At 47.8% G+C, this 26,575-nt stretch overlaps 2 protein-coding genes and 1 non-coding gene across 4 annotated transcripts in view; 1 reads left to right on the forward strand and 2 right to left on the reverse strand.

Annotated features, from left to right (window-relative positions):
* Hadhb (hydroxyacyl-CoA dehydrogenase trifunctional multienzyme complex subunit beta) overlaps positions 1 to 1,044 on the forward strand; it is a 37,274-nt gene extending 36,230 nt beyond the window's left edge. For both annotated transcript variants that reach the window (XM_052746054.1, XM_052746055.1), the window contains exon 16: positions 542 to 1,044. In XM_052746054.1, the coding sequence (XP_052602014.1) occupies positions 542 to 577 (36 nt within the window). In that variant the 3' untranslated portion in view covers positions 578 to 1,044. The remainder of the gene's footprint in view (positions 1 to 541) is intronic.
* Positions 1,045 to 2,023: 979 nt separating this feature from the next.
* On the reverse strand, positions 2,024 to 2,223 carry LOC128116111 (U2 spliceosomal RNA). The gene has a single exon (XR_008220372.1). It is a non-coding gene; the product is annotated as a U2 spliceosomal RNA (small nuclear RNA).
* A 6,934-nt stretch (positions 2,224 to 9,157) lies between these two features.
* On the reverse strand, positions 9,158 to 26,174 carry Adgrf3 (adhesion G protein-coupled receptor F3). The gene is given in 15 exon segments (XM_052746056.1): positions 9,158 to 10,993; positions 12,359 to 12,411; positions 12,817 to 12,885; positions 12,969 to 13,010; positions 13,649 to 15,031; positions 16,585 to 16,764; positions 17,216 to 17,412; positions 17,597 to 17,740; positions 18,611 to 18,820; positions 21,599 to 21,808; positions 22,849 to 22,918; positions 22,920 to 23,029; positions 23,470 to 23,610; positions 23,969 to 24,029; positions 25,309 to 26,174. Coding segments are annotated over 15 exon segments (2,985 nt in total). The 5' UTR covers positions 25,399 to 26,174; the 3' UTR covers positions 9,158 to 10,968.
* Between the last annotated feature and the right edge of the window lie 401 nt (positions 26,175 to 26,575).

Genomic DNA, 26,575 nt, shown 5'->3' on the forward strand with positions numbered 1-26,575 from the left:
TAGTGAAGAGCTGAGCCCAGGCTTCAGAATCCTCACACCTGTTTTCAGATCTCGTCTCACTTAACAGTAGCTTTGTGGTCTGCCTGAGTCACTTACCCTTTCAAATTCTGCTTGGGTTGAAGATGTGGCCTAGTGGTAGAGTGCTTGCCTAGCATGCCTGAGGCCCTGGGATCAATCCCCAGACCACAGAAACTAAAATAAAAGCAACCATTTATTACGTTTACTAGGACTCACACTCTGTATTAGAATGAGTCTGGTGCATATATGTATCTGTGTGTGTATATATGTATAGTCAGTTACATGTATATAAATACATGTGTGTCTATATAAGGTGTTCTGTCTGATTTAATGTTTATAAAAATCTTTCTAAACTAGGCACCATGAGCTCCACTGTGTAGAGGAGATTGGGGTCAGAATGATCACTTTCCCATGATCACACAGTCGTTGAAAGGTGTTTACACTGTTTGCTGGCCTCCATCCTGGCTGATTCGCCACCCTTCATTGCTTTCATGACTCTGACTGGACTTTTTGTCTTTTGCAGGGTCATGCTATGATAGTGGAAGCTTATCCAAAGTGATTGCTCTAGAGGAGGTGACTGATTTCTGTGCAGCACTCGCACTGGGCAATGCCATTTCAATGCACTACCAAGTGACACCTGTAGTTCCTAGCTCTTCTTAGGAAAACAACATTCGTGGCCTTCTCTTAAATACTTTGCAATCAAGCCTTGCCAGTGTTCCAAGCTTTCCAGTAATCACAGCTGCTGCTCTCCAGGTTCCAGACTATCACAGATGTGTACACAGTTCTTGTTCTCTCTTGTCACTTAGAGATTAGCTGAGGTTTGGAATCATCTTGTAACATTTGCAGATTCCCCTTGTTCCTGTCTGTGTCATAGAGATAATTATTTTTTTTTTCTAAAATACAAACCGATGTGCCTATATTAACTTACTACGGAAAAAATAACCTAAACATCTCTGAAAACTGAAATGCTTAGATATATAAATGCCATGTTGGTTGACCTTAATAAAATAGGAATGTATGAGAGAACTGCTTGTCATTTCTTTATTAGTGGGAGAAGGTGGCCATTCTGACTTAAGGGCAGCTTTACCTTTAGTTACTCATTTAGAACTTATAACTATTTCAGTCAATTGTGAAACTTCAGGAATGTAAGTAATACCCGGCCTTATAATAATACGTTTCCCATTGTTTAACTGAAGCAAATTGATTTCACTGGAGATGATCCTGTTTGTCAGAGTTGATGTCACCTGTAAGAACTTACTTTGACTGTTATCCACCCTCTCACTTTCTTGACAGCTGTACACACAGATCACATTTATGCTGTTCTGAAAACTTCTAGCTTCAGCTGTGGATGTTGGTTTGAATGCTGCTCAAATGTATGGAAGTTGCTATCAGACTCACCCTGGGTAGTGTGGGGGCTTTTGGGCAAGGAACAAAGGGTTGACCTCTGAAAAATACTTAGAGTTTTCTTGGTAAATTAAAGCATCGTATGTATGTATGGGATTTTGTGTGGTGCTGGAATTAAAGTCATGAATGAATACTAGACAAGTTTTCTGCCACTGAGCTTGAGCCCATAATGTGAGTGATATGTATTTTTTTTTTTTTTTTTTTTGGTTTTTTCGAGACAGGGTTTCTCTGTGTAGCTTTGCGCCTTTCCTGGATCTCGCGCTGTAGTCCAGGCTGGCCTCGAACTCACAGAGATCCGCCTGCCTCTGCCTCCCGAGTGCTGGGATTAAAGGCGTGCGCCACCACCGCCCGGCGATATGTATTTTTTTAAAGTTTCTTCTGAGTCCAAACTTTTATTTTTAGATCTTTGATCTAAATTTTCTTAGTTACATTTTGTGTTTTGATATTTAATGAAAATTTCCCCAAAAGTTGTTGTTTTAAGTTCATTTGCAAAAATGACAGAATCCTCATCACTTAGAAAAGAAAACCTAGCTGATGGGGTTGGTTGGGCGCACACCTTTGGTCCCAGATCTCAGGGAGGCAGAGCAGGCGGATCCATGAGTTTGAGACCAGCCTGGTCTACAGAGTGAGTTTCAGGACAGCCAAGGCTGCACAGAGAAACCCTGTCTCAGAAAAAAAAGAAAAAAAAAGGAAAAAGAAAACATTGCTAGAAATAGCAATAAGTAGTTTTTCACAAGAGGCTAGCTGGTGTAATGCTGCACTGATCTACACTTGATCTTGACCAAAAGGCCGAGAAGCGATGCTGCTGCACTCATCTATTTTGTTTGTATTTACCACATATTATGCTGAAGAAACAGGCTTTGAGGATAACCAGCCCATCAGAGTGAAAAGGACTTCTCAGTATCCCTGTAGTCTCCAGGAATGCTTTGGGGAGTCCTCGACTCAAGGAACCAATGGCAGTTGTCTTAGTTGGGGTTACTATTGCTGTGATGAAACACCATGACCAAAAGCAAGTTGAGGAGGAAAGGGTCTATTTATTTGGCTTACACTTACATATTCCTGTTCATATTGAAGGAAGTCAGGTCAAGAACTCAGATAAGGCAGGAACCTGAAGGCAAGAGCTGATGCAGAGGTCATGGAGGGGTGCTGCTTACTGGCTTGCTCCTCATGGCTTGCTCAGTCTGCTTTCTTATAGAACCCAGGATCACTAGCACAGGGATGGCCCCACCCACCATGGGCTGGGCCCTCCCCATCAATCACTAACTAAGAAAATGCCTCACAGATGAATCTCATGGACGAATTTCCTCAACTGCGGCTCCCCCCTCTCTGATGACTCTAGCTTGTGTCAAATTGACACAAAATCAGCCATTATAGCAGTGCCACTAACCACACTTCAGAAATGCTTTAATTTTCCCAGTTATTTAAATATAATAGTTAACAAGCGAAAGTTGACTTTGTGTGTTAGAAAAGCTCTTGGGTTGGGGAAAATGGCATTAATCAGAAGCACTTCCTTGGGCTGGCCACATGGCTCAGCAGGTGAAGGTGCTTGCCACCAAGCCTGAAAACCTGAGATTGATCTCTGGAATCCGTCAGTCCCACATAACCGACAGAGACTTAATAGAAAGTATACATGCTCGGCCAATAGCACAGGCTTATTACTAACTAGCTCTTACAACTTAAGTTCTATTAACCCATTTCTATTCATCTACATTCTGCCACGTGGCTTTTACTTCTATTCCACTTTGTGTGTCCTACTAGTTGTGCATCTGGCTGGCAACTCCTCTGACTCTGCCCTTCTTCATCCCAGCATCGTTAGTTTGGTTGTCCTGCCTATACTTCCTGTCAGGCTACTGGCCAATCAGTTGGTTGACAAATCTTCACAGTGTACAAAAGGATTATTCCACAGCAGACCCACATGGTGGAAGGAGAAGATATAAGTTGTCCTTTGACCACTACACCTGTGCCATGAAATGTGTGCATGTATGTGGACACCCACACACAGAATAAATAAGTAAATGTAATAAGAAAATAAAAAAACCCATCAATAGAGATAAAACAGGGTATTTTTACAGGTGTGCCATATATAAAAAAGGCTAACTAATACATTTCCTAATGGCCAGGTTAATAAATGAGGTAAGTTTTACAGTAATCAGAACAAATATATAAGCACTAATGTAATACTTCCACTGTTTCTGTTTTAAAATATGAGGTAATTGTCTTAGTTACTGTTCTATTGCTGTGAAAAAACATTATGACCAGGGCAACTTCTTTTTTTTTTTTTTTTCCCAGAGCTGAGGACCGAACCCAGGGCTTGCTAGGCAAGCACTCTACCACTGAGCTAAATCCCCAACCCCGACCAGGGCAACTTATAGGGAAAAAAGTATTTCATTGGGGACTTGTTTACAGTTTCAGAGCGCTAGTCCATGATCAGCAAGGCAAGGTGTATGTCAGCGGGCAGGCAGGCATGAAGCTGAAGTGGTAGCCGAGAGCTGATCTGTGGTAGGCAGGAGACCTGGGCTTTCAGAGCCCACCCCCAATGACACACCTCCAACAGTTCTGCTAACTGGGGAACAAGTATTCAAACATATGAACCTGTGGAGTCCATTCTTATTTAGACCACAGTAACTATTCATACATTTAAAAGCTATATACTTTGCTGAGGTTTAAGATTGACCAGGTCACTGGGCGGTGGTGGCGCACGCCTTTAATCCCAGCACTTGGGAGGCAGAGGCAGGTGGATCACTGTGAGTTCGAGGCCAGCCTGGTCTACAGAGTGAGTTCCAGGAAAGGCGCAAAGCTACACAGAGAAACCCTGTCTCGAAAAACCAAAAAAAAAAAGATTGACCAGGTCTTACTTACAATGTAGCATGAGCTGGGTTCAAACTCAGATCCTCTTTCCTCAGTCTCCCCAGCACTGGGATCACAGGCATGTTCTTGGCACATGTACCCCTCAACCTGTTATGTACACACAACACCAAAAAAACAAAAAAGTCTGAATTAAGTTAAATATGTGGAGTAATTTTTTTTCTTAAAATTTAGGAAAATAATTCCAGTGTGATCTTAGATTGAAGGGAGAAGGGAATTTATCGGAGAAGACATCTACAATACCAGCCATTAAGGTTCTATAGATTTGCCACTATTGGGCTGGCAAGGTGGCTCATTGGGTGAAGGTGCTATCACTAAGCAGGCTGACCTGGAATTCTGTCCCCAGGACCCACATTGTAGACTGAGAGAACCAACTTACACATATTCTCCGACTTCCACATGTGTGCCATGTGACGTGCACCCATCCACCCACACAAAATCTAACTACAAGTTCAGTTTTTCCTGTGTTGAAATAAGAATTTTTGTTTTCCATGTGCTTAGAATGCCTTAAGGAGATGAGCCACAAGCAAGCAAAAATATAGTGGACACATTTGTCAAAGATTCCAAGCCATATAAAGAATTGCTATAGAGCCAGAAGATAGGAAATATATAGAAAAATTGACAAAAGATTCATAGACATTTTTTCAAATGATAAGTAAAGGATTCAGAGAAAAACCTAAAACCATAATGAGAATTTACTTTATACCTACCAGACTGGCAAAAATCAACCAGACTGAAAAATATAAAACAGAACTTTTCTTCTTTCTTTCTTTCTTCCTTTCTTCCTTTCTTTCTTTTTTTCTTTCTTTTTCTTTTTCTTTCTCTCTCTTTTTCTTTTCTCTCTCTCTCCTTCCTTCTTTTCCTCCCCTCCCCTCCCCTTCTTTCCTTTCTTTTTAAGGCATAGTCTCACTATGTAGGTCTGGCTGACCTGGAACTCATTACATAGACCAGGCCGGCCAGGAACTCACAGCGACCCAACTGTCTAAGGCCTCCCAAGTGCTGGGAGTAAAGACGTGGACCACCACCAGCCCGCAAGAGCTTACTTTTTAAGGTTTATTTTTAATTGTGTGTATATGTTTTAGCCTGTGGGTATGTGCATGTGAGTGCAAGCACCCCTGGGGGCCAGAGATGGAGAGTCACACCAGAGCTGGAGTTAGAGGGTTGTGAGCCATCATGTGAGTACTGGAACTGAACTTTGGTCCTCTGTAAGCTCAGCGCAGATTGTGGGAATACAAATTGATAGACATTTTGGAAAAAGAGCCTGGCGCTGTCTTGTGCATTTGAATATGGCACAAAGTCTGTCACTCCACATTCTCTTAGGAGTCTGCCCTGAAAAAAAAAAAAAAAACAACGTGCTCATGATTCCAGGAAACAGGCACCAGGTCGCTCACAGCAGCATTGCTCTTCAGATGAAGAGACAGTAAAGAGCTCCCATTAATTGATGGAAAAGTTTAGAAATAGAACTGATTTCTAATATGCCAATCACTATCGGAAAACACAGATATTTACTATTCATAGCTGTAGCAAAATTACAGTTATGAAGTAGCAACGAAAATAATTTTATGGTTGAGGATCACCACAACATGAGGAGGAACTGTATTAAGGGTCGCAGAGTTAGGAAGGTTGAGAACCACTGCCTAAGGATATGTAGAATAAAGATTCCCACAGTTCAAAACCAGAGAAAACAGTCTAGGTGAGAATGGGCAAATCGTAAGAATAAATACTTCTCCAAAGACCCAGGTATAGTAGCACATATCTTTAATCCCAGCGTTTGGGAGGCAGATGCAGGGGTAATCTCAGAGAATTCGAGGCTAGCCTGGTCTACAAAGTGAGTTCCAAGTCAGTCAAGGCTATATAGACCCAGTCTCAGAAAAAAAAAAAAAAAAGAGGACCAAATACCACTGGAAATACAAATCACAGCCACAATAATACCACACACACTAGGATGCTGTACAAAAAACTCTGCTTCTCTATGTCCCTTCATTGGCCCTGACTTCTCATTTAGACTTTAAAGAATCCTGACCCCGTCTCTCCAGCTGTTAATCATCTGACCATATTGATTCTGAGTAAAAGCCCACGCTTTTCCTGTGGTCTATATAGTTTATCCATCAACAGCTGCTCACTGTGTGTCAGGCACTCTTAGCTGCAGTACCCAATAAAACAGGTGAAAATTCCTGCCTTCCTTGTCCCCAGAGAAAATCCTAATTCTCAGCCATTCTCCTCCTAGCCTTTGTTTGTACATTTTCTTTCTCTGAGACAGTTTCATTATGTAGCCCAGGCTGTCCTCAAACTCCTAATCCTCCTGCCTCAGAGTGCTAATTCTACAGGAACATGCTTCAACACTTGCCCATCCTCAAATTCTGCAGTTGCAGGGTTCTTAGTGCATTCCTGAAAACTTCAAACATCACAGTATTAATAATGGGTATTGTACTTGATTTTTAATTTTCTTTATTGTTTGAATTTTTTCTTTTTTTCTTTACTTATTATGTATACAATGTTCTACCTGCATGCCAGAAGAGGGCATCAGATCCCACTATAGATGGCTGTGAACCACCATGTGGGTGCTGGGAATTGAACTCAGGACCTCTGGAAGAGCAGACAGTGCTCTTAACCTCTGAGCCATCTCTCCAACTCCTGAATTTGTTATGGTTAATATTTTTGTTACATATATTTACAGTTTTTTTTCTTTTTTAAAGATTTATTATTTATACAGTGTTCTATCTGCATATGTGCCTATGCACCAGAAGAGGGCACCAGATCTCATTTATAGATGGTTGTGAGCCAACATGTGGTTGCTGGGAATTGAACTCAGGACCTCTCAAAGAGCAGCCTGTGCTCTTATCCTCTGAGTCATCTCTCCAGCCCTATATTTATAGTTTACAATGTGTTTTGATACGTGTGTGTGTGTGTGTGTGTGTGTGTGTGTGTGTAAATGATTACTAATCAAGCCAGTTCATCATCTCACATGGCTCATGTATGTGTGTGTGCATGTGTGCATGTATGTGCACACACACAGTACCTCAAAACCCTGTTGGCAAATTTCCAGCACAGAATACATTATTATCAAGTACAGTTTTCACACCAGCTCTCTGGACTTACTCCTCCTACAGAACTGAGATGTGTCTTTTTATACTAGAAATGATTACTTTGGAAAAGTACAGAATCTTTTGCATATTTAAACACATAAACTGGACAACTAAGAAAGCATGGCTTCTGAGGAAGTCTAACTACTGTGTTGACCAGGGTTGCCCGGGTGGGGCTCAGTGTGTAGCCCAGGCTGGCTTGAAACTTGTACTCTTCCTGCAGCCAAGGAAGTTTTAATTGTCATGTGGTGTTCTGCTTTGGTGAGCAACTGTTTGATCTGACAGTCCTCTGTACAAAAGGAAGAGAATTTAATAGACTCCAGTCAGTACAGCTCCAGATATTGCCCACCAGTCTAGGAGCCTCTTCTCTTTCATAATGCATTCCCTCTAAGGACAGCACCACTGCCAGGGTTTGCATCATCCCATTCCAACATCCTCCCAGTCCCTCCAGCCAATGGTTCTTCTTCATTGAAAAGTCCTAAGATGGGCAGGAGGATCTCTGAGTTCAAGACCAGCCTGGTCTACAGAGCAAGTTCCAGGATAGCTAGGGCTACACCCAGAAACCCTGTCAACAAACAAACGAAAAGCGAAAGAGAGAGAAAGAGAAAGAGTCCTAAATAAGGCCGGGCGGTGGTGGCGCACGCCTTTAATCCCAGCACTCGGGAGGCAGAGCCAGGCGGATCTCTGTGAGTTGGAGGCCAGCCTGGGCTACCGAGTGAGTTCCAGGATAGCCAAAGCTGTTATACAGAGAAACCCTACGGGGTGGTGGGGAAGAAAGAAAAGAAAAAAGAAAAGTCTCAAATAAACTAGTAACAGATTGAACAACAACAAAAATAAAAATAAAACTGTGCCTTGGAGCCGTTGTTAACACTGATCTCTGTTGTATGATATTTCGTTTGTGTCCTGACAAATAAAGCTTGCCTGGAGATCAGAGGGCAGAGCTAGTCACTAGTTAACCACAGAGGCCAGGCAGTGGTGGCACACACCTTTAATTCCAGCACTTGAGAGGAGGAAGCAGGAAGATCAAGAGTTCAAGACCACCTTGGGCTACTTGAGATTGAACTGGTCTAAAAGAAACAGAGCTGGGCAGTGATAGCTCATGCCTTTAATCCCAGCACTTGGGAGGATCATGCCTTTGATCCCAGCATCAGGATGTGGAGACAGGAATATAAGTCCAGTGGAGACAGGATGTCAACCCTCCATTCAGTCTGAGGATTTGTAGAGACAGGATCTCACCCGTTTGGTCTGAGATTTCATAGAGGTAAGAAGTCTCTGGTGGCTAGTTGCTCTGCTTCTCTGATCTTTGAGCTTTCACCCTCGATATCTGATTCCGGGTTTTTATTAAGACTAGGCTCACAAATCAGATCTCTCTCCTCTTTAGGGCATATTTGTACAAAATCCCATAGTGTGATGCTGCCTGGGAGCTCTTTGTTTGCTTAGCTCTGTAGCCCGACCACTTCCCTACCTTACTGACCACACAGCCTCCTGTGTATGGATTTACCCTAACTGCTCTTCCCAGCTGCCTCTTTGAGGAGCCAGACATGTTTACTGAGGCTGGAGTGCAGCCTGTGGACATTTATCTGCTCACTTGCCCATTTACTATTTAAGCCATCTTAGAAATGGAATTGCTTCGAAATGTGTTTTCTTTTATTTGTCTCTGGAGACTTCTTTTATGGACTTTTTTTTTATTTGTGTGTGGGTGGGTGAGGTGGGGTGGGGTGAGTGGGCATGTGCTTTCCAGGACACTCAAGTGGAGGTCAGAGGACAACATTTGGGAGTCAGTTTTCTCCTTCCACCATTTGTGGGTTCTGATAGGCTCAGGTTGTCGGGCTCACACGGCAAAGCCTTTTAATTTGTTGAGCCTTCTCCTGACCCTCCCATCTTATTTTAACAATAAAGTTTTCCACCTCGCTTTATAAAAATATCCATGGATCACATGAACTGGAAAGTGATGGGGATGTCGTTCTGTGTGTGATGAATATGTGTTGCTCTGATGGGTTGAAAAATACAGCTGTTTGGCCAATGGTGAGGCAGAATAAGGTTAGGTGGGACATTCTAACTAGAGAGACAGGAAGAAGGCAGAAAGAGATGCCAGCCAGCTGCCCAAGGAGCAACATGTAATGGGACGCAGGCAATGCCACAGAAAACGTGGCAAAATGTGGATGAATAGAAATGGGTTAATTTAAGAGAAAAGAGCTAGCTAGCAGGAAGCCTGCCACGGCCACAGTTTAAAAACGATATAAGCCTCTATGTGTTTACTTGGGTCTGAGCGGCTGCAGACTGGGCGGGACACAGGAAAACTTTCAGCTACAACAAAGACGGACTCATCAGAACTTTTTCTCTGCTCTTACGCATTTTCTCAAAAGCCTGTCACTCCCTTTAGGATTCCATTAATTTGGCCAGATGTCTTGTTGTCCCGTCTTCTTGCATCTTACTCTTCTGTCTTCCCTTGATCCTGTCACTTTCAGGTGTCACTCAAATGTGCCTCCTTGTTTCTATACAGATTTCCCCAATACAGATATTTTATATTGATTTTTTTTAAGTTAAAGATAGAAGGACTTCACCTTTTCCTAACCCTTAAAAAGATGCAAATAAGGGCTGGAGAGTGCTCATGGCTCTGGCTGCTCTTCCAGGAACCTGGGTTTGATTCCCAGACCTCTTATGATGGCTCACAACCGTGGGTAACTCCAGAGGATCTGACACCGTCTTCGGGCCTCTTAGGCACTTCATGAATGTGGTGCGCAGACATATATGTAGGCAAAACACCCATAAACATAGAGAATGAGAAAAGAACAGGGAAAGACAGATTGCGGGACATTGGTTTTTGTTCGTTTGGTTGATTTGGTTTGGTTTTTTTGAGACAGGGTTTCTCTGTGTAGCCCTGGATGTCCTGGAACTCACTCTGTAGACCAGGCTAGCCTTGAATTCAGAGATCTGCCTGTCTCTGCCTTTCCAGTACTGGAGTTAAGAACATGCACCACCACACCTGGCTATTACAGAACATTGTATATGTTGTGAAAGCAAGATATAAAGATCGGTAAAACTTACGTTACTTCAGAGACATTTTAGTCACTTGATCTTAAGGAAACTGATTGCTTATATTCTCTATGAGATTGTTCTAAAATTGCCATCAATTTTATTGCTCTGCTATGAAACACACAGGTCATGTGTGTGTTGACAGCTTTTTATTGTGGTTATATAAGTAAATGTAAACTTAGAAATTTATTGTAAAGGACTTCCCAAAGTCTGACATTACCTTTTACAATAGTACTTTTTATAGTTAGTAATATAAAATAGTCAGTTTCCTCCCTTGTCAGCCTAAACAAACGTATTTTTATTTCCTCCCTGTTTAAGAGAGTACTGTCAAAAGTTTCATTGTTGCTTAATTTTCAGTCATCTGCTTTAACAGGTAAATTCACTATCACTCCAGATTTTTTCTATGTCATGTATGTGCCACTTCATAGGTTAGTAAATGACCTCTTTTGAAGTATTTTTAAAGCAGTTATATTAGTAAGAACTTTGTAACTAAATACTGTCCCCAAAGAAACTGAATTCTGCCCTTCATCTTCAATGTCTGGAAGATCACAGGTTCCTTCTGTCAATCAGCCATCCTTTCTTCATAACTATCAAAAAGAAACAGCAAAGAAATCAGTCAGTAGTGACATTAAAGACATTTTCCTTGCTTTGTAACATGCGCTGTTGAGTAACATATACACTGCTGATTAAAACTGTTTTTCTTGTCGTTCTTTAGAACGTTAGCATCTGTTTGTATTTTTTCTTTTGTTGTTTTGTTTTTTTCAGCAAAGGCAGGCTTTTTCCTCGGGTCACTAGGTAGCTTTACTTCTTTTCATGCATCTTGCTTGCGTCCTTCAGGGGCTCTGGACAGCTGAGCTGCATGGGGAATGCCTATGATGGATGGAAATGGAAATCTGCCTTCCCTGAGCAAAGAGCAGAGAGTGCCCAGAATATGGCCTGGGACTCATCTGGTGGATTCCAGCACACACCCTCACCTCCCTCAACAGGAACATGAGCTCACGTATGGTTCAGCCTGGAATGGCTCTTTTCCTGTTAGAAAGGGTCGCCCTGGCCAGGCGGTAGTGGCGCATGCCTTTAATCCCAGCACTCGGGAGGCAGAGGCAGGCAGATCTCTGTGAGTTCAAGGTCAGCCTGGTCTCCAAAGCGAGTTCCAGGACAGGTGCAAAGTTACACAGAGAAACCCTGTCTCAGGGGGGAAAAAAAAGGGTCGCCCTGAAGCTTGGGGCTGGGGACAGAATACTTTCCCTTACCTGTGTAAACAGCTCTCTTCTCCAGATATCAGAGCCACAAGGGCAAGCAAGTCATTTAAGGCAGGATTGGTTGGTTGGTTTAACACACACACACACACACACACACACACACACACATTATATGTGATATAGATAGAGGTCTAGATAGAGTTTTGTGGTTGTTTGGACAGACTCTCCCTATGTAGCCTAGGTTGGACTTGAACTCTTGCTTCTCCTGCTTACAACCATACACGCCACAGCTGACTGAGGCGAGGCTTTTTCCAGATAATTTAAAAGTTGGTATCCTGGAAAGGGGATCTCTGGGATGATCCCAGTTTATTGATGCTTTGTCTCTGCCGCTCACGCAGGGATGGCCACACCCGCTGGGGTAAGGCTTTGCTGGGGAGCCGCTTGCCAAGAAATTGGCCAGAGGTAGGTATGATTTCACATGCCTGTTATCCAAGCACAGGGGAGGCTGAGGCAGGGAGATCACAAGTTCACATCATACTGATTAGAGTAAGTTCAAGGCCAGCCTTGGTAACTTAGCAAGACCCTTTCTCAAAATGAAACCTTAAGATCTGGGGCATCAGGCTTAGGTATCCAGGTTCTGGATCTCACTCCCCCAACATCGGGGAAGAGTGGGGGAGACTCGGCCTGGAGGCCCTCGCTATAGCGTCTTTCACCTCCGTTACTCACTCTGCTCCTGAGAAAGCCGCCCCTCACCTGGCATGCTCACTTTCTTTGCTGTGTTCGGAGGTGTGGGTTTCATTTGTGGCCTAGGGAGAAGTAGAGAGGCCCAGTTACACCTGTGAAGAGGGTGGAACCATTCTGACATTCTCAGCAGCCCTTCCGGGAACTTTGGTATCAGCCACATAGGTTCCATGGAGCCCCACTCTTTCCCTCCAAATGTTAACATGGAGCAGAGTATTAGATGTGGGAGACTATGGAGAGGAGTGTCACCAGGCATCCAGGTGGTCACCGGGAACGCCAAAATCCCATTCTGACTATGCAGGCTGGTCTACCCACCTCCCCACCCCCGTAGCTGGGGAAATTGAGCCTGAAAGCGGCTTGCTGTAGGAAGAAGCGCAACTCTCCTCTCCTAGCCGGGCCCATCTCTCCCGGGGAGGGCTGGAGAATGGCTGGCCAAATCTTGCAGACAGCTGAGGCTCGGAGCAACTCACCAGGGAGAGGGCAGAACTGGAGGACTGGGTGCCCCGGAAGCAGAAGCGTTTGCGCAAGGCCTCTAGTACCTGAAGGGATGGTAAACACCCACTTGTGTTGATCGAATTTAGGCCTCTGGGTCAGGAGTGCAGGGAGCTGACTGGGTACTCACCTTCTTGTCTGTGAGGCAGCCAAACACTAAGATGAAGACACCCTGAGGAGAGGGGGTGGGGGGGGGCTGGTTAGTGTGGGGGGAGGCTCGCTTCTCGCTTCCTCTCCCCACCTTCTATTCTCAGACCCTTTTTCTGATCCATATCCCAAGTCACCTCCTCAGTTTCTGCACCGGTGGCACCATTTGGTGTGTGGGCGTGTGCATGCATGTGCTGTCTACATGCTACAGTGTGCACGTGGAGGTCAGAGGACAATGTGAGGGGCTCGGCTCTTTCCTTCCACCATCTAGGGCCCAGGGATCAAACCCAGATTGTCAGGCTTGGCAGCAGACACCTTTACCTGCTCAGCCTTCTCACTGGCCCTCAAGTGCCTTTCTTAAGATTGGGTTAAGATTCGGTACTGATGGGTTGGGGATTTAGCTTAGTGGTAGAGTGCTTGCTTAGCAAGCGCAAGGCCCTGGGTTCGGTCCTCAGCTCCAAAAAAAGATTCAGTACTGATGATTTCTAGGCTTTGACACAACCATAAGAAAACCAGAGTGCAGAGAGGTTATATAGTTTGCCCAGAGTTATCCAGCAAGGCAGTGAAGGAATGCGATCTAGATTCAATCCCCTTCTAAAATTCTCGAGCCCAGTGATTGGCAGTGACTTAGACCATCGTATGGCACCCACCCTTGCCACTTACCTGGAAGCTGTTGAGAACAGTGAAGACGTACTGAAAGACCATACAGTCTGGATCAAATACAACGGCCACACCCAGTCCCCAGGTGAGGCCAAAGATGGGCGTGAGAATAAGCAGGGCTTTTAGCACCCCCACAAGAGCGTGGCGCTTCTCCGAGGGGGGTCCCTCTGACAGAGACGGTCTCAGGAGCTTCAGCACAACGATGACCAGGACCAGCGCGTTCACGGTGACGATGGCCAGCACTGGCTCGCTGAAGGCGTGCAGCATGACTCCATCCCCACTCAACATGCATTTCCCCTCCCACAGGTATTTCCTCTGAGGCAAGTAGAGGCCCAGGGTGACACCTGCGAACCCCAGTGGGCACAGGTAGCCCAGGATCACCATCAGGGAGAGGACCAAGTACTTGGACAGCTGATGGAAGACAAAGAGCAGTTGGTGAGCCAGCACCAAGGCCTGTGCCAGCATCCAGAAAAACGTGGCCAGGTAGAAAAAGTGACACAGGAAAGCGGTGGCTAGGCAGGAAAGGCTGTGGTGCCCTGAAGGAACGAACGGGCTTCCCAGGAAGCATGCGTCTGCGACCAGCAGGCAGATCACCATGTTATACAGGGCCGCGTGGCGGAAGAAGGCGACTTTGTTCCGAACCACCACGCCCCACACCAGCCTGTAAATGGCCAGGCACACGAGCAGTGCCAAGACAGAAGCCCCGACACCCACTTGGCTCAGCAGGTCCAGGGTAGGATTTTCCGGGACGGTGTGTTGGGACATGAGGATGGAAAAGGCAGTGAGATGCCGGCAGAGGCACTGAGTGGCGGTGCTGGCGTTGGCCGCGTGCACCTGGCACCCTTTATCTGACCACGCCCCCTGACCCTGGTGGAGACTGTGGTCCCAGAAGACGCAGTGCAGGGTCCCGTTCATGTCTGCAAAGTCGATGAGAAGCTCTGCCTTTGTGAAGGCCTGGCCGTCTGCTGTGATGGAGACCACAAGGATCAGCCCGGGAGTGGCGTACGGCGTGTCCCGCAGCCCTTGTACGTAGTGGGAGGGCAGGCGGTGGTCCAGTTTCTGCAGTACTAGGCTAGTAATACTGACATTAGTTCCGTTACGGACCAGCGGGGCCAGTGAATGCCATGGAATCCGTGCCTGCAGGAGGGGCCAGGCCGAGAAGGACATTTGGTAGCCAGGAGGAGAGGTGTGTCTGAGGAGCTGGCTCTGCAGGAACACATTAGATGAGCGGAAGAGGAAAGGATGCCGCTGTGGGCTCAAGCTGTGGACCAGGGTCTCCACGGCCGCCAGGAAATCTGAGCCCATCGAGGGCTCCTGGGCCTGGGCCAGAGTCCACAGAGAGCTGATGTTCCCATCTAGAATCTTGTCTGTGGTTGTCAGGAGATCCTGGAGTGACCAACAGTAGGAGGCGTGTGATTTGCCAGTCTCCAGGGGCCCTCGCTCCTATAGACCCCCACCCCGTCCCTCCACGGCAAGACCCCGGGCTGGAGAGAAGACGGTTAAAGGAGGACGGGTCTGTGAGGAGACCATCTAGAGCAGAGGAAGGGATGGATCACTGTCAGCAGCTCCTGGGGCCTCTCGGGTTCACGGTCTCCAAATCACACCCAGATCCTCTGCCTAATGCCTCTTCTCCCACTTGCATCCCTTGGGACCTCCCAAGTTCTACAAAGGTCCTTCTTCAGCTCCATAACCTGTCCAGTTCTGAAAAGCCAGGAATGGTGGCCAGTGGCAAGGGAGGACACTATCCTGAAGTTGAGAGCCACGTGAGGTCTGCGTGGCCGTCACTGCAGTTTAGTGGGTGACAGGAAGGGTGTGTGGTATCTTGGGTCTTTTTTTTTTTTTTTTTTTTCTTTTTGAGACAGGGTTTCTCTCTGTGTAGCCTTGACTGTCCTGGAACTCACTCTGCACACCAAGTTGGTCTCCAACTCCCAGAGATCTGCTTGCCTCTGCCTCCCCAGTGCTGGGATTAAAGGCATGGGCCACCACCGCCTGGCTGCTTGGCAATACCCAAGGGTGTCTGAGTGTCTTTGTGGCTATTGGGTTATCATGTATGGTGTGTGTATGTGATGTTCCCATGCTGTGTGCCCGTGCGTGTCTCTGAAACTCATGCCTCGTCACCCCTCCCTGTCTTCCAATATCAGGCTTTCTTTACTCTCCATGGCTTTGGAGACTGGTCTTTAAGGACAGAAGAAGCAGGAGCCAACACCTAGACTCCAAAAAGGTCCCTGTTGGGCTGCCCACGTGATACCAGAAGGGCAAAGGGACAAAAGAGCCACCCCCACCCCCTAGTTGGCTCCCAGATCTTTTTTCCCCCCCAGAGCTGAGGACCGAACCCACAAGCGCTCTACCACTGAGCTAAATCCCCAACCCGTGGCTCCGAGATCTTATGTTGGAGAATATTATTTTAAGGTGTGTTACTTTTGTTTATGTTGCATTTGTTTAACTCTGTGAAGCTGTGTTACTGTGCCTGTCTAAAACACCTGATGGGCTAATAAAGAGCTGAACAGCCAATGGCGAGGTAGAAGAAAGGACAGGTGGGGCTGGCAGGCAGAGAGAATATATAGAAGGAGAAATCTGGGAGACGGGGGAGAAGAAGGAGGAGGATTTCAGGCACCCAGCCACCCAGCCACCCAGCCACCCAGCCACCCAGCCACCCAGTCACCCAGCCACCCAGCCACCCAGCCACCCAGCCACCCAGCCACACAGCCACACAGCCAGACACGGAGTAAGAAGGAAAGAAAAGGTATACAGGAAAAGAGAAAGGTAAAAGCCCTGAAGCCAAAGGTAGATGGGATAATTTTAAGTTAAGAAAAGCTGGCTAGAAGCAAGCCAAGCTAAGGCCGGGCATTCATAACTAAGAATAAACCTCTGTGTGTGATTTATTTGGGAGCTGAGTGATGGGCCCCCAAAAGAGCAGAAACAAACAACAACAATCTCACCTTCAGGGCACTGTCTGTAAGCTCTGTTCTTGTCTCTGCTACCACATTGGCCAGGAAGGTCACAGTGTGCAGCATTTCGCGTAAGTCAGAGGAGGTGCTGGCCACCCCCACCTGCTCTTGCAGCTCTTTCAGGATGCGCGGCACCTCCTCCTCCGGCTTTCCCTGGCCTTCCAGCAGCAGCTGACAGAAAAGACAGTGGGAAATCCTTTCCAGGGAGGAGCCACATCTTCCCCCTAATTCAGTCAGCTCCTTGTCCCTCTGCTCCAGAGCCCTCAGAGAAGAAGGAATGGGCAGGTAGAAGGAGCTGATGATGTTGATGCTAAGGGGACAGGCACTACTTGATGGGACTGTTTGAGACAATCGCCTACCCACCCTACCCCACCCCAGTCCCTAGAGGACCCATTCCTCCTTCCTAGGTCTGCTAGGGGTCCAGATAAGGGAGAGGCTGAATAACAGGTAAGCCGACAGCAGCAAAGTTTCCTGAATCTGAATTCTAAGGGAAGGAGAAGGAGAGGCATGGAGGGAGGGAGGGAATGCAGGCAGGCAAGTAGGCAGGTAGGCGGGCGGACGGGCCGGTGGGCGGGCAGTTAGGTGCGGTTTATTGGGACAGTCATGGAGGTAGCAGCTTTACCTGGGCTTCAAGACACAAGCTTAGGATCTTTGCCTCTGTGCAGCTGTTCTGGATGGGCCCCCAGATGCCGTCAGACCCACAGAGCCTCTTTACCACGCCCCTCTTATTCACAGGACACGGGGCCTGTGCCACGAAGCCAGCCTTGGTGACATTCCAGGCAACCACTGAGAAGTCCTCGGGGCAGGTAGTGTCTCTATCTGAACAAGGATCAGTGAGGCCTCAGCAGCCACAATATAGCCAGGGCCTTTGTTTTGAACAAAACCTACGCAGGCCTCCATACCTGACTTAGTGGCCCAAGACAAGGAACAACAAAGGAAGAGACCCCATGTTCCAAGGACAAGCCACTTAGAGGTCAGCCAACGGGACCCAAGGCCCACATACCCTGGATGACGGTGATGGGGACGGGAGCCACGAGAGGAGGCAGGTTCGGACTGCGAAGGGTACACGTATATGTGGTGTCAGCTGCTGGGCAGCGCTGAACAGTCAGCACCAGGCATTGGGAGTCTGATGTATTATACAAGGAGGCTGAGGGAATGAAAGAAGAGAAAAGTGAACCATCACTGGCTGAAGCAGGTCCTAAAATGCCACTTCAGAGTGGTCCTGGAGGATGAAAGCTGTGAGGAAGAATTGAATGGTATGTCAGCATCCAACTGCGTACAGAATTTGGGTTTCGCTGAAGTGTGCCCTATGGGTCTCTAGCTCTGGGACTCCGTTTCAACATATTTTAAAATACTTGTTCTTGCTAAAAAGATTCATTTTAGTTTGAATTATATGCATATCTATGTATCTTTGTGTGGATATGTGCATGAGCATCAATGCCCACAGAGTCCAGAAGGGGGGGCTTTAAGATCTGCTGGAGCTGGGGTTATTTGGGGTGAGCTACCTGGTACGGATGCTGGGAACTGATCTCGGGTCCTCTGGAAGAGCAGCAAGTGCTTTTAGTTGCTAAGCCATCTCTCTAGCCCCAGTGCCCCCCCCCTCTTTTTTAAAAAGGTTTATTTATTCATGTATCTTATGTATATGAGTGCTCTGTCTTCATGTACACCAGAAGAGGGCACCAGATCCCATTACAGATGGTTGTGAACCACCATGTGGTTGCTGGGAATTGAACTCGGGACCTCTGAAAAAGCAATCGAGTGCTCTTAACCACTGAGCCATCTCTCTAGCACCCCAGTTTCCTCCTTTTTAAAAACAGGATACTATTACACTAATCTCACGGAGTTTACTGCAAGCGTGAAATGGGATTGTGTGATGGAAGGGTTCTATCGACAGAACAGGGATTGCTCTGATGGGGTGAGAATACTGTTGAACATGGACACCAACTCCCATCCTAAAACTGTAGCCTGTGCCGCCCAGAGGGACCCGTCACTTCGTTCGTCTTTGATGGTCTCCTACCTTGGCTGCCCTCCCCGGGACTCCAGAGAGCAGTGTAGTTCAGTTTTGTGCGCGGTATGCAGCAGCTCAGCTGGAAGCCAGTGGAGGCGGCACAGGAGATGGACAGCTTGTCTGGGAGCCGAACCACGTCTTCCATCTTCAAGGGCACCCACACTGCCCGATCCAGCCTCCGCCTGAATCCCTGGGCCTCGAAGATGCTCATATACGTACCTGCAGAGATATACCCACTCTGCCTGGTGACTCGCCCAGGTCTGCCTGCAAGCCAGCTCTCCACCTCTTCCTAAGTCACAGCCCAGGAGCTCCAGCTCTCCCTCCTCTGCTCAGCACCAGGAGCTTACTCCCAGCCAGAAGGTCCCGGGACGGTCCTTTGGGAGAATATTCCCTCCCCAAGGAGAAAGAGATCTATAGACAAGGCTCTTGGCCTGTCCATCTTAGCCAGCGCTGATGAACTCTAAGGTGAGCCCCGCTCCCATAGTGCTCCCCTGTCATTTAGTATCTAGAGTAGTGATTCTCAACCTATGGGTCACGACCCCTCTGGGAATTGAATGACTCTTTCACAGGGGTCACCTAAGACCATCAGGACACACAGAGATTTACATTACGATTTGTAACAAAATTACAGTGATGAAGTAGTGGCAAAAATAATTTTATGGTTGGGGGGGGTCACTATAACACGAGGAACCGTATTAGAGGGTCGCAGCGTTAGGAAGGTTGAGAACCACTGCTCTAGACAAGCACCAACCAGTCTTTTCTCAGCTGGAACTGAGTGGTCTCAGTTTTTAATATCCCCTTATATTATGAATCTTTAGCAGGAATTATTTTTTTTTCCTGAAAAGTAGTAACTCTCAGATTGACTTTTTGGACATCTCTGTGCGTGTGTGTGTGTGCACGCACGTGTGTGTGCACATGCACAAGTATGTTTGCTGTTTGGGTGGGCATGTGCCACGGCATGTATGGAGGTCAGGGGACAATCGCAGGTGCGGACACTTGTCTTCCACCTTGTTTGAGGCAGGGTCTCTTTGTTGTTTGATGTTATGTCTTCTTGGCTCCCCCACCCCTCCCACCCCCCCCACCCCCCCAACCCCGGCTCTTTCCTTTTTGGAGGTTTCACATAGCCTCAAAGCCACTACGTACTAAAGGATGATCTTGAACACCTCGCCTTCCTGCGTTCACCTCCCGGGCGCTGAGATTATAGGTGTGCACCACCATGCCTGATTTATGAGGTGTTGGGAATTGAACCCATGGCTTCACACCTGCTGGGCAAGTAAGCACTTTACCAACCAGAGCTACATCTGTAGCCTAGGCCAGTCAGAAAGCCTGCTCCTCGGTATTTGCTCCTGTTGTGAAATATTATTTTAAGATGTGTTACATTTGTTTATGCTGTGGGATATTTGTTTAATAATGCAAAGATGTGTTGCATTTGTGTTTTTTTTCCTAAATGCTTGATTTTTTTTTTTAAGATGTATTTATTTATTATGTATACAGTGTGCTGTCTGCATGTGTCCCTGCAGGCCAGAAGAGGGCACCAGATCTCATTACAGATGGTTGTGAGCCGCCATGTGGTTGCTGGGAATTGAACTCCGGTCCTCTGAAAGAGCCACCAGTGCTCCTAACCCCTGAGCCACCTCTTCAGCCCTTATGTTGCATTTGTTTAACTCTGTGAAGCTGTGTTACTTTACCTGTCTAAAACACGTGATTGGTCTAATAAAGATCTGGACAGCCAATAGCGAGGCAGGAAAGAGAACTAGGCGGGGCTGGCAGGCAGAGAGAATAAATAGGAGGAGAAATTTAGGCTTGAGAGAAGAGGAGGAGCAAGCAAGAAAAGAAAAAGGAGAGGAGGACTCCAGGGGCCAGCCACCCAGCCACCCAGCCACCCAGCCACCCAGCCAACTACAGAGTAAGAAGGGAAGAAGGACATATAGAATAAAGAAAGATAAAAAGCCCAGAGGCAGGGGCGGGAGAGATGGCTCAGAGGTTAAGAGCACTGGCTGCTCTTCCAGAGGTCCTGAGTTCAATTCCCAGCAACCACAAGGCGGCTCACAACCATCTGTAATGAGATCTGGTGCCCTCTTCTGGCAGGCAGGGGTACATGCAGATAGAAGACTGGATACATAATAAATAAATACATCTTAAAAAAAAAAAAAGCCCGGAGGCAAAACAAAGTTAAAGAGATAATTTAAGTTAGAAAAAGCTGGCTAGAAACAAGCCAAGCTAAGGCCGGGCATTCATAAGTAATAAGTCTCTGTGTATTTGGCGGCCAGCCCCCAAAGACTAATCAAAAAAAAAAAAAAAAAAAAGCCTGTAGTGCCTGCAGCACACCATTCCCAAGACAGAGGCAAGTGACATCATCATCCCATCATCCCTTTTTTGTTTGTTTGTGTTTTTACTTCTTCGTATATCAGGACAACATTGGGTTTTTTGTGAAGCGGAGAAAAGGTCTTAGAAACCCCAGACTACAATGCAAACAGTTAGCTGTTGTACAGAATGTTTCCGCACTGTGAGAGTCTCTCTGCCTTTGCTTCCCCAGCAGATGGAAAAGGTTCAGAAGAGGTGAGCGGGGAGAAGAGGAAGAAAGAGGAAGGAGGTGCGCCAGGGAGAGGTGAAGAGAAGCAGAGAAAGAAGTGGATGATGCACGCCTGTAACCTCAGCACTCAGGAGGCTGAGGCAGGAGGATTGCTGTGAGTTTGAGGCTACAGGATGGGCTACAGAGTGAGACTCTGTCTCAAAAAACCTGTGGGTCACCGGGCGGTGGTGGTGCATGCCTTTAATCCCAGTACTCGGGAGGCAGAGCCAGGTGGATCTCTGTGAGTTCGAGGCCAGCCTGGACTAGAGAGTGAGTTCCAGGAAAGGCACCAAAGCTACACAGAGAAACCCTGTCTCGAAAAAACCAAAAAAAAAAACCAAAAAAAAAAAAAAAAAAAAAACCAAACAAACAAAAAAACCAAAAACCTGTGGGCAGAAAGAAGACACGTGACAGTCGGGGGCTACCTGTCCAGTAACGGGATAAGCTGGCGACACGAAGGCCAGCCTGGCCCTGAGTGGACATCTGGAACACATTTGTCCCTGGCCGTAGGAAGATGCGTTTGTGGTTGTCTGGGTGCTGCAAGTACCACCTCAGGTTGGTGGCCTCCGCTGTCTTGAGAATGAGGTTCAGGGTGTCCCGAGGCAGCTGGGAGTCCAGGGTTAGGTCTGCAGGAACTGCGGGGAAGTAAGAGACAGGGGCTAGAGAGGGGCCTTGGCTAGCAATTCCCCTTCTTCATCTCCTGAAGCCTGCCTCTCCAACACCCCTCCCTGCACATCTTCCTCCTTGGTCGTGCAAGGGTGACTGCTCCACCTCAGCCTAGTGGACCCTCCCGCTGAGAACTGAAATGCCAAGTTCTCTGGCTCACAACTTTCGCTTTCCAGAGATTTGGGGCTGCTGAAGCTGCTTCGGGGAAGCCCCGCCCCACTATATGTCTTCAGAGCTGCTTTCTTTTTCATTTCCTTTTTGTAATACGAATTTTAAAAGGTGTTATAATAAAAAACCCAGAGCCAGATATCAGAGAAGCAGAACAGCCAGCCACTAGCTTACCTCTACAAAATCCTCAACCTCAAGAGAGCAAGTTCCTGTTTCCTCACACCTTATATATATCCCTTTCTGTGTCCTGCCATATTACTTCCCGGGATTAAACCACTGCCTGGTTCTGTTTCTCTCATGTAGCCCAGTGTGGCCTTGAACTCCCAGAGATCCAGACAGATCTCTGCCTCCTGAGTGCTGGGATTAAAGGTGTGTGCCACCACTGCCTGACCTCTATGTCTAATTTAGTGGCTGGCTCTGTCCTCTGATCCCCAGGTAAGCTTTACTGGGGTACACAATATTATTACCACACTCCCCCCCCCCCCCATAGGGTTTTTCTGTGTAACAGCCCTGGCTGTCCTGGAACTCACTCTATAGACCAAGCTGGCTTCTAACTCACAGAGATCCGCCTGCCTCTGCCTCCTGAGCGCTGGGATTAAAGGTGTACACCACTGCTGCCCGGCCCAGAGCTACTTTCTTTAGTCTCATTTTTCAAGTCCCAAGCTCAGGGTCTTTCTTTTTTCTTTTCTTTTCTTTTTTTTTTCCCCCAGTCAGAGCAGTAGCTGGGCTTGGAGTAGCTGCCAGAAACATAGGTCCAAAGAAAAAGCACAAACAAACAAAACACCCCAACCACCCAGAACAACTTGGAGATACTAGTTTCCAAGTTCCCAACCCTCCTTACCAGGCGACAGCGCCTGGCAGTAGCCAGGAGCAGGACCGTGGAAACTGCGGCATCTGCAGAGATCGCTTTCCCGATCTGACGCCGCTGTGGCAGGTGGGATAAAGGGAGCAAAGCCTAGCATTCCACAGGTAGCCAGGGCGGCAAAAGCAGAGCTGAGTCCCGTCGTGTTGGACGCGACACTCTGTGACGGAGGCAGACGGGCTGAGAAAGCGAGGCCGCGGGACCAGCCAGTGTCTGATTCCTGGGAGGTCTCAGGGCTGGCTGACACTAATCTCCAAGTCCCGGGAGATCAGTCCCACCCAGCCAGCCATCCAAGGGGACTTCCTTTGCAACCGGGACTCAGAGCAGCAGGCCATGCTGGACGAGGACACCCCGGCGAAGTTCCCCACACGCTGCCTGCCCCTTGTACCCTCTGCTCAAGTTAGAACACTGAGGCATGAACAGGAAGGGAGGGGTCTGTCAGGAAAGGAGATGAGGAAGGAACTGGGCCAGGGCGAATTAATCCAGCTGCAACCCTCGGGAAATAGGGAGAGCTCGCCGTATCTTGGGCAAGCTGGTTAGCTAGCGAGCTGGGAGTCTGTGTACTGTTCCCACGGAACCCCTTTCCCAGCCAACTGCTACCTGTTGTAAGGCCAAGGGCAGTAAGCATTCTTGGGCGAAGGAATGTCCAAGCGGCTGGAAGAGTAAAGTTCTTAGGGAGTTGCTGTGGCCGGGTCCTGTTTGGAAATCCCAGCTGTACAAAGCTGGAGACCAGCACTAATTCTAGAGACGCAAAGGGACAGCAGAGAAGAGGCAGTGAGGCCCCAGTGAGGCCCCTTTTGCCTTTCCATACTCAGCTGGACGTTTCTGGGGACGCAAGCAGATGTCGTTTCCCAGAGCCTGCCTAGGTACACACAGGATGCAGGACAGCCACAACTCCTGCCTGAGCAGAGGTGCATTCTGGTCCATGTCATCATCGCAAAGGTGCACATGTGTCTCCAGGCCTCCCACCTAAAGAGCTGGTGTAGGACCTGTCTGCCCACCCCCCAGAGCCTGTCCTCTCTCTGCCCACCTCGCTGCCCCCCTCCTGTTCTTCTTTTCCTCTTCCTTACCCCCACTCCCCACCAGTCCCTCCACTCACCCCCTACTCCATTGTTTTGGTTCAGTTGCTGCCCAGAATTCCCTGCTGACGATTTGAGTTCCTGGAAAGAGACAAGAGGAGAGAGATCTGAGGAGCGGCTGATCCCGAGTTCCTCCTGGGGCACCCAAGGGACAGCCTGGCTATGCTGCTCTGACTTAGTCTCTTAGAAACTTTTTTAGGCTAGAGACCAAATATAATTATCTGGAGGGAGAAAAGGCCTTCAGAAGATGAGGGGCAAAGACACAATCCCAGGGACCCTGACAGGGCCAGCAGTCCCATCTGAAACCAGGAACCAGGCACACCCTGGGAGTCAACATGCTTTGCTTAGCTCCTTCCTGAATTTACCTGTCCCTGGGCCTCTAGGCTAATTGAAATGGCTGGGTCCAGAGCTCCGACAGGGAGGCAAGGGGCCTGTGAATTAACCCACTCTTTCCTCTCAAAATCTCATGGCACAATGCGTCTCTAAACCAGGTGGCAGCACACACTTGCAATTCCAGCACCCAGGAGGCTGAAGCAGGACTTGTAGCAAGTTCAAGGTCAGCCTGGGCTACATAGTGTGTTCCAGACCAGCTTGGGCTACAGAGTGAACTTTTATCTCAAAAAAAAAAAAAAAAAAAAAAAAAAACCTCACAACAACCACCCCCAAAATATAAATAATAAAACCAGAAGGAAACCAGGTATGGTGGCTCATGCCTGTAATCCCAGCACTTAAGATAATGAGGCAGGAACATCCCTTAAGCTCAAGAGTTCAAGACCAGCCTAGGCAACAAAATATGCACACACACACACACACAAAAATAAAAACAAGAAAGTAAAGAAAACTTGGAAGATCCATAGATATGGATATAACATAAACAGATGTAGATAAGGATCAGGTATAGATAAGACTCAGATACCAATAGGAATTCAGATCTGGGGACTGCAATAGCTTTGGAGTTGTGGGTAAGTAAAGAATGATATCCATGCCTTCCCGGGAGGACACAGATTATAAAATACAAGCCCAGGCTCTACCGCTTCCTCCCAGACTTTCTCCCGTCCTCTATGCCAATAAGCTTCCGGCCTGCAAAGGTTTTCTTTTCAGTTCATTATAAATTGCCAGTCTGGCCAGAAGAGCCTTTGTCCAAAGTGCAGCAGGTGCCACAGGACTTCGTAGGGTCTCAGATAAAGGCATGGGAGTGTCCCGTCACCCTGGGCAGGAAGGCTGGCTTCTTTGAGGGGTCATGCCAGCTGGTTCCTTCCCTCCACCTGTCCTCTCATCCCACACCTTGTGGTCCCTCACAATCTGAGGTTCAGGTTGTGGTCTCTGCAGATGTCCCCGGGGTCCTCATCCCAGTACTTACTGACTGGACTGTGGGGACAAATGTTGACTCCAACTCCAGCCGGAGAAGAGTCATGGCCAGGAGCAGCTGGGAGAAAGCTAGAGAGGCCATGGCTTGATGGAGCAGTCCCTAAAAGCCCTCCAGCTGTCCCATGATGCAAATTTCCCCCTGCCCCTCCCACCCAGAGCCGGCAGGGCTGGTGCAGAAGGAAGGGAGGGAAAGGGTAGAGAGATCCAGGCCGAACTGACAGAGCAGTCGCCACAGCCTGCGATTCAGTCAAATATGCTTCCAGGTCACTGGGGCCACCTGACCCCACACGGCTCTGTGAGAGGAGTGTGCCTGGATCCCCCTGGGCTCTAGACCAAGGACTGGAGGAGGAGGGGATACAGATGCCGGGCCACAAGAAACAATGGGTCATGGAGCCAGGTTCCGGCATTGGTCCACGGGGGCTAGGACACTCGGATCGTTTTTTGGAATTCCTCCCGGAAGCTGGATCATTGATCCAAAGCCAAGGTTAGAAAAGAATGTAAAAGGGGGGCAGTGATGGGCGGTGGTGGCGCACGCCTTTAATCCCAGCACTCGGGAGGCAGAGGCAGATGGATCTCTGTGAGTTTGAGGCCAACCTGGTCTACAGAATGAGTTCCAAGACAGCCAGGGCTGTGACACAGAGAAACCTTGTCTGGAAAATGGGGGAGGGGAGCGTACAGTGAGATGGCTCAGAGGGTAAAGGTGCTTGCCGCCAAGCTCAACAACCTGAATTGGTCCCTGGAACCCACATGGTAGAAAGAGAGAACCAATTCCTCTTCCATCAAAGACCCTGTCTCAGTCCCCTGTGCTGGTACATCAGAATACTTCAGGCCGGGTAATTCGTAGCAAACAGAAATCTATACGGGGCTGGAGAGATGGCTCAGAGGTTAAGAGCACTGACTGTTCTTCCAGAGGTCCAGAGTTCAATTCCCAGCAACCACAGGGTGGCTCACAACCATCTGTAATGAGATCTGGCGCCCTCTTCTGGCATGCAGGCAGAACACTGCATACATAATAAATAAATTAATAAAAAAAAAAAAAAAGAAATCTATATGGCCCACTGTTCTGAGTCCTGGGAAGTCCAAGACTGAGGGAGGGCATCTTTTGACGGGCTTTCGAATATGGCAGGACATGGGGTGTTATAAGAGGGCATCCTGAGAGGCCAGAGAGCCAGAAGGCCAAAATCTTTTCTTTTTGAGATAGGGTCTTACTATGTAGCTAGTTCTGGCTGTCCTGGAACTCACTATATGGACCAGGCTGT

This window comes from Peromyscus californicus, unplaced genomic scaffold (genome assembly GCF_007827085.1).
Source record: "Peromyscus californicus insignis strain IS unplaced genomic scaffold, ASM782708v3 Scaffold_1__1_contigs__length_55948999, whole genome shotgun sequence".
Lineage (NCBI taxonomy): Eukaryota > Metazoa > Chordata > Mammalia > Rodentia > Cricetidae > Peromyscus > Peromyscus californicus.